At 41.8% G+C, this 17,939-nt stretch overlaps 1 protein-coding gene across 5 annotated transcripts in view; it reads right to left on the reverse strand.

The window, feature by feature from the left end:
* Positions 1-13,563: 13,563 nt before the first annotated feature.
* Positions 13,564-17,939, reverse strand: part of prkar1b (protein kinase, cAMP-dependent, regulatory, type I, beta) — a 66,387-nt gene continuing 62,011 nt past the window's right edge. For all 5 annotated transcript variants that reach the window (XM_004559363.5, XM_076883196.1, XM_076883198.1 and 2 more), the window contains 2 exons: positions 17,323-17,404; positions 13,564-15,961 (listed from right to left, as the gene is read on the reverse strand). In XM_004559363.5, the coding sequence (XP_004559420.1) occupies positions 15,789-15,961; positions 17,323-17,404 (255 nt within the window). In that variant the 3' untranslated portion in view covers positions 13,564-15,788. The remainder of the gene's footprint in view (positions 15,962-17,322; positions 17,405-17,939) is intronic.

Raw genomic sequence — 17,939 nt, forward strand, 5'->3', positions numbered from 1 at the left:
TGGGGGGCGGGGGGGGGGGGGGGGGGGGGGGCAAAAATGATTATGATCATTACGGCAGTGATGGTGGTGACTCAGCCCGCCTCACTCTGAAGTTGAGTTTAAGGCAGGAAAAACAAATATTCAATGTTCAGCAATTTTATCAAAAGACAGCAAATTCCTAATGGTGATAGCAGATGATAATCTGATTATATAACGCTGGGCGTGTGTGTGTTATAATCACAACCTTTCCAGCTCCACTACACAACATGCGTCATATCCTTTCACCTGTCAATCTGTTGGACACGCCCAGGAGTCTGCCGTATGTAACTCCACCCTTTTGGCCTGGTTGGCCCTTTTCCTCCTTACCTCCAGACTAGGAACAAAGACGTTAAGAAGACAGCTTAACCTTATAACTGATTACCATGCAGCATAAAGGGATATTTCCTCACTTGGATCACTGTAATGTTAAATTTAAAGAAAACAAAATACTAAGATGGTGGTTGCATTAGTAATGTGAGTTGATGCTTACTTAATTTATTTTGGTTTGGACTTTAATTGTATTTATTTGTTTGCATTTGAATATATGGGTAAAAAATCATCCATCCACTCCAGCTGCTAAATATAGCACATCATCGCTGACACCATAAACCTTTTGGAAGAGCCTTCTGGATTTTGTGTTTAGATGTGCACACCACATCCGCTGTTCTGTGAGCCAGCGCAACCAATTTCCATGTAGTTTTTTTTTCTGTATTTGTAAGATTTGAGGACACAGGAAGCTTCTACTTAAAGCAAAGGCTCACAATAGGCTGGTCCTAACTTGTTGAGAAGAAGCTGGAACCAGTGCACCAGTGCTGGGCTTCATTTTGCTTTGCTGGGAGGTCTGGGAGAAAAGCCCCAAGGGCCTGATAAAGGAGACATACCTGTAGGAGCAGAGACGCAGACAGACTGCTTGCACACACATTATCACCCAGAGGTGACAATCAGCGGGGAGGCATAGGTCAGCCGACCATGTCTGCCGACCACCTTGTCCATTTAACTGGATCAATACAGCGCGAGGCGAGCCAGAGGGCACGTTGGCTGGAAACGTTGCACAGAGAAAGCGCCGCAGCAGATGGTGGAGTAATTAATGAAACAATTTTAATAGGCCTATGAAGCTCGTGTTAAGATGGCACGGGTGCTATTAAACGAATCAAATATTTTTAAAAGAAAAGTCCCTCTGCTAAAGCAGTTTACGTGACATCTCGCTCAAACTGCATTAATCATTCATTTCTCATCTGGTGGTGCCACAAGAGAATTAAACTTTATGATTCAATGGCAACGTGACTAAGACCAGCCGGTGACAGCCGGGTTCATCCTGACTCCTGTGTGGTCATGATTACATCACACGCCAGCCTCCCAGCACCGATAGATACTCTCACTCATATTTTTGACTTTAATGACTCATGTGACTCATACATGTTTGGTTTTTTTAAGTCTACATTTGGCTTCCTTATGGGAAAGCAAGAGTCAGGTGTGAGATAACAGGACACAAAGTACAAGGGAATAGTTGTCCGTCTATCAGAACAGGTGAGTAGAAAGTGAGAATGAAGCACTGCTGTGTTTATTTTGTGTTTTGGAGACGGTTTATGGTGAGTTGAGCAAGATTAATACGGAGAACCAAAATCTGGAGTTTTGTCCCACAGATGTAGGAAGCAGATGGAGAGGATGGTACAAGTGGTGAAAGATGGATCAGGGTAAAACTCAAGCAGAACTAAGCAGACAGAGGGAGCAAAGTCTTCATGCTTTAGGGGAAAAAACAATATCAAAACAACAAGATCTGAAAATATTCTCTCATTCCTGCCCCTCCTGCATGAGCTATTTAGACATCATGTTTACTGGCAACTGAGGCATGTGTACCTAACAACATTAACCCCATTAAATCATTTTATGGATGCTGTTGCACAGTAAATTGAGCCATAAAGACTCTGCGGAGAGGATTCTCTGAGTGAGGTGATGACTCCCGTTTTGCCTCTGGGCCACACATAGTTCCCAGTGAGAGACACATAGGAAAAAGGAGAGACTTTTACTGGGAATGCGGTAGATATGAGCTGTGAGGCCTTTGGGGAATTGAAGTGTGGCTCCGTCTGGATGAACTGTCTGTTTAACTCATTTACGTAAAGGCTAGAGGTGATCATTTGTGAATGCCTGAGCTTATTATTTTATCATTATCTTTCAAGCTGTGACAGGATTTTTCTAAACATGAGCTGAGTGTAATTAGAAAAAAATCTATTAAAACCACTTAAAAAAGTCAAAAATCTGCAAATCCTGTATGATATTTATTTAAATTTAGCATTTTAACCGTATTATAAAAAACAATATTACTGCTCATTCTGCTGGACATTCGTGTGGATGTGGGTGTAGACATTGCCAATGGCCAAACCCCCCCCCCCCCCCCCAGCAACATTATGCACACCATCATATCTTAAAAATTATGAACAGCTCAAGGAACACAAAAAAGTCATCCAGGCATAGAGCAGGCTTCCAAACTCTTCAGATGGCCCCCAAAACTGAGAAACGGTGGGATCTTCCCTTTCAACAGACACCTGAGTCGGCTATTTTAGCAACACAGGCCCACATGCAAAATATTAGGCAGGTGGTCTTGAATAATCAGCCCCCATGTTATCTTAAAATCTTCATAGTACCATATCACCTCAACAGGGCTCTTTGCTCTCAGACTGCTGGTTTAATTGTGGTTCCTGGGATATTTAAAAATAGGATGGGACGCCGATCTTCAGCTTTTAGGCCTCTCTTCTGTGGAACCAGCTCCCAGATTGGATTTTGGAGACAGACTGCTTTTAAGATTAGGCTTAAAACGTTCCTTTTTGACAAAGCTTATAGTTGGGGCTGGATCAGGTGACCCTGAATCCTCCCTTAGTTATGCTGAATTAGGCAAAGGCTGCTGGGGGCTTCACATGGAGTGTTTCTTCTTCACTCACCTTTTTCACTCACTGTCTTTATTCACCACTCTGCATCATTATTAACCTCTGGCTCGTTTCTCTAGCGTCTTTTATCCTGTCTCCTGAATCCAGCCCCCAACCGATTGTGGCAGATGTCTGCCCCTCCCTGAGCCTGGTTCCGACAGAGTTTTCTTCCTGTTAAAAAAGTGTTTTTCCTTTCCGCTGTCAAGTGCTTGCTCAAAGTGGGATCTCCTGGTTGTTGGGGATTTCTGTGTATGTTGCAGGGTTTCTACCTTTCAATATAAAGCACCTTGAGAAAACGGCTGTTTTCTAATTTTAATATAGAGCGTTCCTATTTGATTTGGTTTTCTTAACAAAAATACTGCACTGGAGTCTAGATGCATTTCAATCACTGTCACATTTCCATCTTTCACACTCCACTAACACTTAGACAAATGGTTATAATTCAGGATAATACAGGAGACCCCATGAGGTCAGAACTGCAGGTCTTTATAATAATATCCTTTCATTAGAATGGTATAAATCAGATTTGCTTAAAGTACAAGTGTCACGTGTTACAGCAGCAAAAGTGTTGCATGCTCATTATCAACAAAACAAAGAATCTCACACTTTGGTGCAGAACCATAAAAAGAGAGAGCAAGACAATAGAAACTTTGCACACTGATAGCGGCACATTCGTGACAGTCCACCGGCATCCCCGTTCTATAACACCTCATAATGTCAAAGACCAAAGTGGATTGCCTTGCAACAGAGAAACAAACATAGATCCCAATGTCTCCCCCCACCCCCCACCCCAGCACCGCCCAGCCATATCATGAGCACGCATGAGTCACGGACACAAGGAGCAGGCCCTTTGCAAACTACAGACAGATCTCCTCCCTCTTCCACAAGGTAAAATTAGGCTCTGCAAACTAAAGCCCAAACCAGCTCATCAGAGTCCATGATGACAAAGTTGATGCCATTAGCGGGTTGAGTCTTGATGTTTTTAGTGCGGAGCTGTGTGTTATTTGACACACACTCTTGTAATACACCTATTAGAAGAAGCAGTAACATTTATGGTTAGGTTACTCATGTAGACGTACGCTCACACGGGCCAAGCAATTCAGGTGAAATTTCCCAGGAGCAAAGGTGCATTCCAGAGCCTGGTAGCAATATAGATTGGGCTTGGAAATTATCCAGAGCAGAGTGCATATCCAGGGCAACCTCTGCGCACATAAGCAAGCAGTGGCACAGAGCGTGCACGCACACATGTACACTTGCTGCTTGTTCAACTGAATATTAAACAGCGGAGGGAGGCACGGTATGGCAGCCATACTTAAAACTGGTCCCAGACGCAGCTGTTCTTTTATATGGATGATTACTGGCAACGATTTACAGGACTTCATCTCTCTAACATAGAGCACCCCCAGCACCCCTCAGGAGCCCATTTCCTTTAAACCTCTGTAGGTGTGTAGCCTTTTCAGATGGCAGGGCTGTTTCATAAGCCACAACGTTAAGCAAACTGACACTCTCTGGGTTAAAAAAAAAATGGCATATGCACACATAAACGCAGAAATCCGGTGGTACAAGGTATGCGAGGCAAACTTCCAGCTGGAACACATTATACATTACAGCAGCACACTTCAGTTCTTAAGAGGCCGCGGCATCCTTTCTGTGTGATCTCCAGATCTGTCAAACTGAGGTCTGCTCTTCTCATAAGTCTCTCTGTTTTTTTGTATTCTGTACTTCTTGATGAAAGTAATCATCAGAGAGCTAGAAATAGGTGGTCGGTGTGAAAGAGAAATGGCACAGAAGAGAGAAAAGACTGGGAACACATTGGAAGAAGGTGTGTGTGTGTGTGTGTGTGTGTGTGTGTGTGTGTGTGTGTGTGTTTGCAGATTGCTTGCAGACTCAGCATCCACACAAAGGGTTTAACCCTGCACTACTGTGGTCAGAGATGGACTCCTGACCACAGCAGTGCAGAGGGAAGTCTCAGACAGAAAACCACAGCTCCAGATGTGAAGAAAGGAAATCCCATTTAGAAGCAAAAGCACTCAGGTATGAGAATTCTCTCATACAGTCGATGGTGTACTTGGGAGCACCTGCAGTGCATTCACTGATTTCCTCAAATGGACAGACAGAGGAGACATGAAGCAATCCGTGCACAAGTTCCTACATGCAGTTCCTCCGTTCCCCCTGTCCTAGCTCATTTTCCCCTTAAACACTACCTCTTTATGCTCTACGAATGAGAGAAAAAAAACACTCTTTCTGCACGCACGCACACACACACACACTGAAAGCAGGGGACTTCCAGCTACTAAGAAATAGCACTGTAATTGCCGGTGCTCTGTTGTCTATCAAGACCTGACCTTTTCAACATGTGTGTGCCGTGGTGGGAGCGGTGGGAACTGGCGAGGAGGAAGATAGGGGTCTCCCCGACGCTGTGGTGGTCTGACCCAATCCCCCTCCCCTCTTTTGACTTCAGCTCCCCCCAAAAATCTGGGATCTCCCACTGTGGCCACATGTGCAAATTTGGAGTCTAGAGAGGAGGACATGACTAACACACACACCATCAAGGTCCTGCCACGGAGTGGGGGGCATTAAAGGCAGGACGAGGCGATGTGGAAAGGACAGCAAAAGACAGACCTGCCCTGTCTCCCTGGGGTCCCAAGGGGGGGATGTAGGAAAACTGGAGGTCTGTGCGACATTATAGTAGCAGAAGTGTTAGCTTTCTGTCGGTGCCAATGGGAAAAGAGTGGACCAATATTGCCTTTCATGACTCTGGCTCTGGAATAACAGCATTAAAGAATGAAACATATACAATGACATACTCATAATAAACACTAGAATAGATGGGATTATGCACCAGTAGTGAGCAGAAAAACACGGCTTTAAGTTGCAGAGAGAAGTCATCAAAACAAATATAAAGAAACTGATATCTTCATAGATGAGCCTTATCTAAAAAACTAATAAAAACCATGTTAAAGGTTAAATGGCTCGATCACAAGCAAAAGGACAAGTCATCTTTACATCACTACATGACAGACTAGCTCAGCTCTCAGAGGGGCTGCACAAAGCTGTCCTCAGAGATGCATTAGGAGACTATAAGCTCATAATTACTCCAATTGGCATGTCAGTGGGGGCTTTCACTTTACCCTTCCTTCTCAGTGTCTTTCCTTAGCCATGGGCAGTCACGCTGTAGGGACCGTGAGATGAGGGGGCTCTAGTGGTGGTTGTGATGATGGTGGTGATATATGGGATTAAGGTGAGATTTGTCTGCTTGACTCAAGTGACACTAGACATCTGTGACAGAGCTGAAGACTTGGATGGAAATAGGAGAGCGGGTGTAAGGGGACAGAGAAGGAGTGGATGGGTTTGAAGGAAAGAAAATGGTAAAAGTTTGTAATACGCCCCACGACTAAGGGTGCAATTCGCCAGTGATTAAATGGAATTTTCTCAATTTTATTAATTATCTACAAAGACTTAAAGATAAATACACTGGAATTTACAGGAAACAAAGAAAAAATTACACTGTAAATTATTTTAAAGTAAATTTAATTACTGCAGATTTACTGAACAGTAAGGACTGTTCTTCCTCTGCAACTTACACAAAATATCGAACACAATCAAAATTTGCAGGCCTACGTGACCTCATAATTTTACTTTAATACTGTCAGTACATTTAAGTACAGCACAAGGAAATTTAACCAGTGTTTAATTTCATGGTAATTTTATAGAAAAAATACATTTCCTCACCTCACATTGTTAATATACTGTACTTTTGAGGGCACTTGTATTATTGAGTGGATTAATCTTACCTTTACACATCTTTGTGTAATATTCAATATGTTGATGTGCACAACGGATCGCTTTTCCTTTTCCCTCCACTTTTTAGTTTTGTTTGAACAGCGATTGTGAACTGTTAAAAAAATAAGTTAGACTTGGCTCCCTCATTTTAATGTCACATAGGCCTGCAGACTTTGATGGTATTTATTTTTTCTTGTAAGTTACAAAGACAGAACTGTTCTCACTGTTCTTTAAATTTACTGTGCTTAAATGTATTTACTCTGTACTTAACTCTTATTTCTTTGTTTCCTGTTAAAACCTGACTTCATACGCCCTTATTCCAGCGTACCCACCTTTAAGCATTTGTAAATAAATATAATTACAGTAATTTTAAATAAAATGCACTGAAATTCCATTTCATTACAAGGGGAATTACGTCCTTAGTCACAGGCCGTGTCATAAAGTGTTACCCGAAAAAACAAATCCACCAAAAGAATCCTCTGGATTAGAGGATGATTAAAGCCAGTTATGGCTCCCGGTTGCTTTACGATGCTCATCGGCCGCAGCTCCGTTGTCTGGAGTGTGCCCGAGATTTTCCTCAACACCATGCAATTCTTCTGGCAACCACACCTAACTGAGCAATGAAAGCGCTTTACCTCCAGGAGAGAAGCCCTACCCAGTTTATGAGCCATACCGTGAAGCTGTTTCACATGCATCGTGGTAACGATTAACAGTAGTTAAATGGAAGCCCCCTACCCCAAAGAGCTCCCTGCTAGATGCTCTGCAAACAGCATTGTAGCTGCTTTTAAAAAATAATTACAGCAGGTTTTGGCTCTTTTATTGTTGTTGTTATTAATCAAGGCCACAAAACTAGTACCGGCCCCGATCCAACACCAACCTTGGGAACAAAAAAGGAATTGTGATGGAAAAAATAAGCTAGCAGGACCCATGTTTCGTTTCTTTCTTGGCATTCTTACTGCCTATACTAAAGACTGATACAGTGGCCCAAGTTTGAGTGTGTGCATATATGCATATTTTGCAGGTTGTTGTATGATGGAGAACTCGAATTAGAAAGATAACATTTTTTGGTGCCCGAGCCTTTGATGACAGCCCACACTGTCATTATGGTAGACAGACCAGAACCATAATAACGCCTCTCCTCTTCCTCCTTTACTACAGGAATCAAGATGAAGTGTCAAAATCCAGAGGCAGTCAGATCACAACAAACTGATTATCAACAGGAAGTGGCTCCATTATGGGCTTACAGATAGGAGAGAGTGGTGGTCTCTTGTTACAGCTCTAGCTTCAAATCCACAAATTCCTCGAGGGTTTAGAGAGAGCTGGGTCACCCCCTGAGCTGGGTCCTGCAGGGTTTTAGGGGGTCGCCCTCCACTCTCAAGGCGCTACCTCGGGCCTGGGGCATTTTTCAGCTGGGACAAATGAAGGGATACAGAGCGCCCGAGGAGGAGTTGGAGAGGTGTTGATGTTTAAGGGCAGCCTGACAATCAAGAGATTTGACAGCCTATTCGTTGTGATTTTGCGCACCTGCAAAGACCTTCTGCTGTGCAAAGTCCCATTTACTAAACCCTGGCACATGTTTGTTCATGGGGAGCATGTCACATTTAATTGAGACATTGTAGATACACAGTCTACGGTCCAATGTCTGCAAGATGCTTTTAAGTGTGGAGCAAACCATTAATCATCCAAATGTCTCAAAGGTCTACAGTAGTAGCACACACAAGAGTGGGCTTTTAATACACTTTCCCTAACAGCTCAACAGGGACTTTTTTTTGCTCAATGCATTTCTCTATGTTCCTAATGTGATTAGAAGCAACTCTGACTACTTTTATGACCTGCACTTAAAACCCTAATGATTGCTCTGAGAGTAGGAGTCACACAAAAAAAAGAAAAGCGAACACTTGAGACAATTGCTTAGCTGCCTCCTCAGGGAATGACTTGAGCAATGAAGTCAAGAGAGGGATTGTGCTGTGTTGGGATCAATGTGGGCAGGAGATTGCAGAGTCATGTGCAAGAGGGAATATCTCACTCAGAAAAATGCTACCGACTCCTACTTTTTTTGTCCTTCCCTTGCAAAATGTCGGGAGAACATTTTAGTCTTTTGTTTGTTTTCTCTACACGCCGTTTCAGAGGCGAGTCACAGAAGGGTTCATAGGCTGGGAATAGCTTTGAAATTGAGGCCAAAACGGAGGCTAGTTGGGGAGGCTTGGTCTCAGTGTTGGTACATGTATACATGTGAATTATTTACTTGTCGTCCAGCAGGAAATGAGGAACGATAACAAGCTTGGGAAAGAAATACAGAAAAACAAACAGATGGTATCACGTCACCTCCTTCATTTTGTTTTTCTCCTTTTTCTTCTTTTCTTTTCTTTTGTCTCCTCCGAGGGTCAAATTAAAAGACGAACATAATTCGAAAGTAAATAATTCCAGGCAATCATGCCTGACTCAGACCTGTTAGTTTTTACAGCAGAGATGGTTGATTTGCTCATTTTAACACACGTATAAAAATGTGTTAAAATGAGTGTGTTTTTTTAAAGGAGGCTTTTCTTATGTCTCTCTTTCTGTGAATTGTTGTTTCACCTGTTCAGTGCCTTCCTGTCTGTGACAGGTTTTCACAGCACTGTGCGCAGTCCTCTGAAAATTTAAGTACAGCCCAAGATTCAGGCCTTTCCTTAAGTACCTTAGGCAGCAAAAAGCTGAAGTAACTGCTTTGTGAATGACTTTATCAGTGTGTTACATCATTGTGGAAGAAATTTGGCCCACTGTAATAAGTATATGTGGAACCATGATAAATAATATCTCAGTTGCTAAAATGTATCTTGAGAAGAGAGGAGGTTTCCTGGAGGAATTACGCGACTCTAGTCTTCTAGAGTAAACTAGACTAGACTCTAGTTTACATACAAGTAGGTATGAACCCTTTTGTGTTTATCTGACAGGGATCATTAAATACCCCAGTAGACCATAACAAAATAATATGGCCGTTGCCCAGACACTTCACTCCTCATGATTCCTCCCACACTTTCCACTCTCATCTCAGGTGGAAGGGGTTAAGGAGGAAGAGGAACAGGTTGCAAGGAAACTGAGGAGAGACCGAGGCTGTATGGCTTAAGAAATGGGAAGATTAAAGGTGTAGGGGAGTATTATTACTTTGTGAGAAGTTGCATAAAGTCTTGTTGCTGCAGAGGGAGCACTAAAAGGTCTGATCATGTACGTTGCCTATAGTTGCTTTGTCATTTACTTTATATGCCCCCTGGTCACCACATCCTTTCAAGGTTTGAAGCGCCAGCCTTGTGATTGGCAGAGTAGCCGCTCTACCTTCTGAGCTAAAGCGGCCCACCCTTTGACACCGGAACAAAGACGAGTAATCAGTACAGCTTCACTGTGTGTAATATAGGCCCAGCTGTTGCGTCTCACAATGCGACACAGATTGAGTCCAAAATTGTTTGAGGGACATTTTGTTTTGCTGTGGTAACACACTCAGTGTACAACAACTGCTGCTGTTTAACTTAAGCAGACCTTGTGATGAGCTCCTGACCCAATTTTTAACTCTTTTCTCCTTCTACCCCCCTCTCATCCTTTCAATCCCATCAGCTTCACTATTGCTCAGTCACCTGTGACCAGGCCTGGGCAGTGACCTTTGACCTAAGAAAGCCATGATTAGCGCTGAGAATTAGAGCAGCAGAAGCAGTGGTGGAGAAGGGAGGGAACTAGGCAGAGATGGGATGCCTCTGAACTGAGAATTTCAGCTCAACCAGGCTGAACCCTGCCCCGGAGCAGACAGGTCGCCACACCCAATATTTCTAGACAGCTGTGTATGAAAGGGCGCTGGTCATTAGCGCCAGCGGTTGGGGGTTGATTTATTTTTTTCCACCAGGATGTGGAGATCGTAGAGGAGAGACAAATCAGTGGAGGTTGGTAGGCATTTTAATTAGCCTGAATCTCCCCAATGAGGGGGATAGAGCGGAGAGGAGATGGCATCTATGGGAACTCGGCGCAACAAGCCAGGAAACAAAAGAGAGAGAATCAGGGAGGCGTTGTGAGCAGAGGGGCTGTTGCGGTCAAATACCCAGGGGCCAGAGTCACTGTGCCAGATCTAAATATGCACCACCAAATAAAACATGCTCTCCTGGGAGCATGGGATGCAGCAAATAAACATCCAAACATGCACACACACATACCAAATGCCTAGAGGCCATCTTATCTTGTAAATTTTTGGCAATCATTAAATAAAACTTGGAATTTGGGGGAGGGATCCACTTAAGAAGTCATCCTGTAATGAGGAGACGGCATGTTTCCATGGTGGGATAAATTCTTTCACATTTATGTCAGTAAATCTCAATGGACTTTAATCAGGAGTGAGTAGAAAGCCTGTTACAAGCTGTCAGTGAAGCTGGCCCAGGATTTCTTTACTTTCCACTTCCACCTCCTGCATGTTCACCATCTGCTCCACCTCCACGGTTATTCTCCACATCTTGTCTGATTCCTGTAACCCAACCTCCCCAACTCACTAAGCATCAACTGCTGGTCAGCTAAGGATTCTGCAAACATACCTGCACGGTAGGAGCAGCTAGTTATATCTTGTAGCAAATTAATAATAAATAAATAAATAAATAAATAAAATTTTATTTATATAGCACCTTTCAAGATAAAATCACAAAGTGCTTTACAGAGGCAGAAAACAGACATTAAAATCTAAAACAAAACAAAATCAACCAAAAGTGAGTTTAAACAGGTTTTTAACTGCTTTTTAAAAGACATGACTGAGTCCACAGATCTCAAACTCAAAGGGAGTGAGTTCCAGAGTCTGGGAGCCACTGATACAAACGCTCTGTCACCTTTTGTTTTTAACCTTGTATGCGGGACAACCAGCAACCCCTGGTCACAAGACCTCAGGGACCTGCTGGGGTGATAGGAAAGAAGAAGATCACTTAAGTAAGTTGGAGCTACACCGTGCAGATAAAAATGGATGGAGGCAGTAGAAGTAATGGTGCAACTGGGGTCATGTATCCAGTCATACTTTCCTTGTCTGATGGACCATTTCCCTCTTGTTGTGCTTAGAAAAAGAGAGGCAGGTTTAAAACTTGGCAGTAGCAGAATCACTAGAGACGAGCTTTCTGTGAAGGAAACAGAGTAGCTGTTACCAAAAGACTCACTGAACCAAATAATCACGTGATCTGCTGTGTTTAAACATTAAAAGATTTAACAGACATATACTGGGAATGAATCTGATTCACTGTTTAGCTATTTTTGTAGGATCGCTGTGCAAAAGAGAAAAAGTGAAATTTTAATTGCAGGTTGTGGACTGACTGGTAATGGACAGATGGGGTTTTTTCCCTTATCGGATCCAGTGTGAAAACAGATTAGCTCGTGGAAATGTCATCGTTAGTGTTACAAAGTTGGAGTTTTATGATAGATTATGACATAATAAAAGCATAAAGGAAAACCAAACACAGCGACCTAAATTAAAAGTCAGTAAAGGAGCGTGTGTACGTGTTAGCACCTTCTTATTTTGCCCCTGGCAGAACGAAGCGTTATCAAAGTTTCATCTTGCTGCTCATGTGACGGTGCCAAGTTCTGCCCTTAACTGGCCCACCCAGAATGCCCGCTAATGGCCGTGCTTAATCAAAAACTCTGGCCACACACACACACACAGTCTCCACGCTGACAGCTTTTATTTTGCTCATTTTGGTGTAACTAGTTTTAATGTCGCTGCTTCTTTGGTAGACATGAACTTGGAGCATGTTTGACTGAACAAACCCCGTTCAAGGTCCACTCACTTGCTTATTTTAGAGTTTTAAAGCGTTTGACATGTTTTTGCTCATTTGTCATGTAGATGAATGGTGACGTGCAGGCTCAGCGCCTGTTTTTTCCCCCAACTGCTTTCAGTTGAAAGAGTGCATGATGGCTAAAAGAAATGAAGTTTAGAAATTTTTGCTTTTAATTTTTGGAAATAACATTTTGTCTAACCTGTACGATTACACATAGACTTTAATTTAGGCATCTATACTGATCTATACTGTAGATCTATACTGTGAGCTATAGTGCAGGTTTAGTTTGAACTCCATCCTTATTAGGAAGCCCAAACAACATTTGTATTAAACCTGTCATCCAAAAACAGAGTCAGCAGTGTTAAAATAATGGATCCAAATTGCACAACAGTGAGTTTGGTCTAAAAGCAACCTGAAGACCTGCCGCTGAGGATGAGTGTCAGAAAACGAAAAGTCGAGCACTACACGCAAGGAGCTGCACTTACAATCAAGACTGAAGGCAAAGGGGTGCTTCGCGGAGGTACAAACCCCGACCTCCCTCAAGTTCATGTGCGTTACTGTGTATTGTCAAAGTGAAGAAGGTGTATGGGTCAGTGTGTGTATATGAGTGGGGAGGGGGCGGCTATTAAACTCGATGTCAGTGAGTCGGGGGCACATTCCTTAGTTGATTTAGTGGGCATTAAGATGAAGAGGAATGTGTCAAAGCTGCGGAGGCTTTAAGTCCACTAAGATGTAAACTGGCTGGGAGGAGCTCTGAGGTTTGACAGGCCGGCCTGACGGATGACTGACACTTGGCTTAATGTGAGAAGGATGGAGAGCAGAGACAAGCGGAGGGAGCCAGATGGAGCAGAGGGAGGCCAAAAAGGAGATTAGGTACCTGCAGGAATAAATATGAAAAGTGTGATTGAGGGTGACAGTTAGTAGCTTTGGGAAAGAAAAAGGAAGATTAACAAAGATGGAACATTTAGAGGAGGTATAGATAAAAAGAAAGAGAACTAAGATCTGGGATAAAAGGACGAAAATATAGAGGCGGAAAAAAACAGAAAGGAAGAAAAGAATGAGTCAAATCAGAGAGATTTCAGAAGCTTTTCTTTATTTGTTCAAGATGGTTTCAAAGAAAAAGATACAGAGAGAGAGAATACAGAAAGTTTTTTGTTTTTTTTACAACATCAGTTGTTGGGTCAGTTGTGCAACTTTGACAGATTACAGCAGATCAAAGGAAAGCAACACAAGTTTGTATATATTCATATATCGTAACTTTTTTCAGTCAGAACACAGAACTGATGTCTTAAAAACACCTAAATCAAGCTGCTGTATGGTACAAACTCTAAAAGTGGTGCAAAAGTTTTCATCTAGCAAACAACGAACAAAATCAGCTTAAAAAAAAAAAAGCATCAGGTAAAACGTGTGTGTGTGTCGAAAATGTATTTAGTCCTGAGACAGTGCACGTATATACAGTGTGGGTGTGTGTTCCATGTTAGTGTGTTTATAACTGTGTTTGTCTGCTTTGAGAATATCAAGGTGGGAAAAAAGCAACTTGTCAGTTATTTTGACACAACATACATTGTAAAATCTTAGGGGATAAACTTTGGTGATTTCCTACATTTTTCTTATTTTATTGGCGACAATTGATTCACTAACAAGTATTGTTTGTGTATCAAAAGCTTCGGTTAATTCCTCTGTGCCACCGAGCTCCATTATCACTGAAAAACTAAAGGACATCACTGAGCTGCACTGCTGAACTGACGAAACTTTCCTCATAAAAACCACTGTAGTAGGTTTGATGCTTGTATGTGACAAAGTAATGACATGACGACACGTGGATAATAAGACACTTCAGCCTTTGAGCAAGATGAACAAACTAAGGAAAACGAGGATTTGAAGGGATAAAGCAATAAATCATCTGTTCCCAGGAACCACGCTGGCACTGGAAATGCAACTTCTAAAACCAACATTTAATAACGCAAAATTTCGATATGATGAAAAGGCTAAGTGAAAAAATGTTGTGAGCAAATTTTTCCAGAAACACAGTGAAAGTAAGTGCCATCAATAGTGCACGGAGCTGTTCCTAAACAAACTATGGTCTAAATATATTTGTTCACTCATCCATGGATGCTGTGCCATGAGGTAAGTCTGGGTGTGCTTTGTGATTTTGTGACAATCATACCTTGTTTGAATGAATTGTTAAATGAACTTTGTAAGCACTTTGTTCATGCACTTTTTCAGATGTTGAGTTTTCCAGATGCAGGAAGACCGTTTGGACTGCGTAGAGGTGTCGAATAAACCAGTGGAGGACAGTGATAAGCTAGTGGACTGGTCTCTTATTACTCTTATGCAGAATGAGAGCTCCAGAGCAAATGTGCTTCCAAAAGTTCCTTCAACCGCCAATAATCAAAAGATCCGACAACTCATCAGGTGACACAGAGGCAGTTTTGCACAGATATGAATACAGGTGTGCCTTGAAATGTTATTTTCCTGTGTTTTGTGTGCTTTGGATGACTAAGGCTTTACATGCGTTTGATACACACACAATACTTTCAGCACAATAAAGTAAGTGTTTGTTTTGGTGTTTCGATAAAAGAAATATACAGAATACCAACAAAGTTAGAATTTAACTCAATTAGGCCTCGAACAGCCTCCAAACTCAATAAAAGGTAAAAGCTCAAGAAGCGTTGAAAATGAATACAACAGCAAGTAATTTAATCTTCTTCATACCTTTAACAGCTACATTTTAGGGAACAGAGATCTGTGCAGTGCATTTCTGATTCAGTGTAGAAATGGAAACACGACCTCCAGAAATAAAAAAGGCAAACCTCAGCCAGCGTGCAACCAAATCTGGTCCGTCTTCCTCCCCCGCCGTACGTAAACATGACTTTACTTCCTTCTTATTTCCTGAAATTATCCGTACCCTCCTGTTAACGAATGAAAGTGCAAACGCCATTCTCTGTCAGTCTTGAAGCATGCATCGTATACAGCCGACACACTGTATGCATGATTCATTTACAATATGAAACAAGATAAATAATCTCTGCCCTCTGTTTTTCTTTTTTTAAAACACCCCTGCATGTTGTTTTTGACATAAAGCTACGTGACAGCACAGAATCAAGTCAAAGTGCACAAGGTCAAAAGAGAGAAACGCGCAAAATGGAAAAAGGCAGGAAATGAGCGCCCCAAATCTGGGCATGTAAAACCCATATCCTTCACCCTGCATCCTCACCCCTTTCCCACCCACTGACCAAAACTCTGATGCTGATGTTGCACACCCCTGCTGGTGGGGCCCAGATGGTGGAGGGGGCACATGTCACACAGTGAGAGAGATAAAGCTGTTGTATCTCTGGATGTTCCTCTTGAGGATTTCGGAGCAAGGACCCAGCACGCGCTCAAAGCGTGGCCGATCCAGCTTCACACACTTGAGGGGACCCCGGGCAACTACGGTGGCGGCCCTGGGACGGTTCAGCAGCAGGGCAATTTCACCTGGATGAGAGAGAATAATCAGCACGTCGCCCCAAATTTTGACCTCAAACATTAAATACAAACAGTATGAGAAATGGGGCAAAAGGCCCTAAATCAGTGCAGTTAAGTGACAAATTAAAAGAAAGTTAGTTAAACATAGAGATTTACAACTAACTGCGATGATCTTTAAACCCAAAAAAGGCATGTCTTAATTTTTGCACCTGATATTGAAACATGATTTTAAAAACCAGCATATTTTGTAAATCACCAGTAAAACAAACCACACCTAACAGCACTATTTGGGGATTGTGCTCGTACACTATTTTACCCTGTTTAGTCAAGCTGACCCTTTAAAATACTTATATTTGCCATTTTTGCGAGTATTGTGTTTTAGTAAAAAGCAACTGCTAATAAGACTTTTTACAATTTATATTTCAGAACAAGATTATTAAAGTTAACTAAACTTAAAAAAAAACTGAAATGAATTTATAAACTTGGAAAACAAACTAAAACAAAACAGAAATATAGAGGAAAGATCCTGTTTGTTAGTTTAGTAAAATCTGATCAAAACTTGACTACAAGACTGTGAGTCAACTGCTTTCAAAGGTTCTGTTTTTAATGTAATAACTGTACTGTAGTTTTCCTAAATTTTGCCTCTGACATATGCCCTCAATTCAATAATAATTAATAGAGACTAAAACTAAGACTGAACTAATAAAAACTAAACTAAAATTAAATATTTTAAAACGATAAAAATACCTACCCCTCAGCTTTCTAGTAGACACACCTATGGTATTAATTTAATAATCCTAGACAACTTCCTTATCTTATCTTATCCACAAGATTTTCAGTGACCTTGACTTCTGACCTTTAGGTCACTCAGTATCAATTTGAAGCTCCTATGTTGCCTCGTTCTCGAGTTATCGCATTCACAAACGTGGGTTTCCACGCTGCATGCCATGCAGGGTGACGACAACAGCCCATCAGCCTTTTACAGCTGAGGGGTAAAAACGAAACCGACACGAGGATTTTCACTCTGGAAACTAACTGAAACTGAATTAAAAGCAAAAAAATAAAGACTAATTAAAACTATAATAAGTCTGGTTCAGAATGATTCATCTTCTCATAACGTGTTTATTTACCATATCTTTAAAAACCAGTTTGTGACATAACTGCTTAAAATTAATTGGAACACTATAAAAAAGCAGTAAGCAGTGTGACTTGTGTTTGATCTTCTAGATCACTGTGTACTGTCTTCATTGATCTTTATTGACTTCTACTAGCAAAATTTGTATTTAAGATATTTATTAAAAGGTGTAAAATAAACCAAGTTTAGTCTCACAAACTTATGTGGTGCAGAGAAGCAGCAGGGACACACTTACCAAAATAATCAGAAGGTCCAAGGCGTCCCACCTCCACGTACTCCTCAATGTCAGACCTGCGCTGGAGAACAGAGGCGATTCCCTAACACAGAAAAGAAAAGGAAAAAAGTTTAAAGCTGTAGGAAAAAAGGTAGAGAGGGAGAGGAAGGATAGTGTGTGAAGAAGGGAAAGATGATGGAAGAAGGGGAGGAGGAGGAGGGGTCTGGAGGGGGCTATTTAACGAGGAACTGAAAATCATCAGGAGGATTAAGCCGAAGAGAAATTCCTTTGCTTCATAAGAACACAGGTGCACAGGATTTAGTCCACTTTGCTGTGGGATGGACATCTGTTGTGTTGGACAGCAGAAACAAAACAAAACAAAAAAAAAGAAGAAGAAGAAGAAACACACTCTCATGTATCCCAAAATTGCATGCGATACAAAAACTGATTGGTTCTGCATTATTTCCTCCAGAGTGTAATAAATACAAACATCTAAGCCTTTTAGAGGCTGAACTGATTCCTCCTCCATCACATAATCCCCTTTATCAGCATTCAGCTATTAAATGGAAACAACTGCGTTGTCCAAGAGTGAGAGTTCTCCAAAACACAGTCCTTAAATGACCTCGGAAAACCGAAGC

Source organism: Maylandia zebra, linkage group LG4 (genome assembly GCF_041146795.1).
Source record: "Maylandia zebra isolate NMK-2024a linkage group LG4, Mzebra_GT3a, whole genome shotgun sequence".
Taxonomy (NCBI): domain Eukaryota; kingdom Metazoa; phylum Chordata; class Actinopteri; order Cichliformes; family Cichlidae; genus Maylandia; species Maylandia zebra.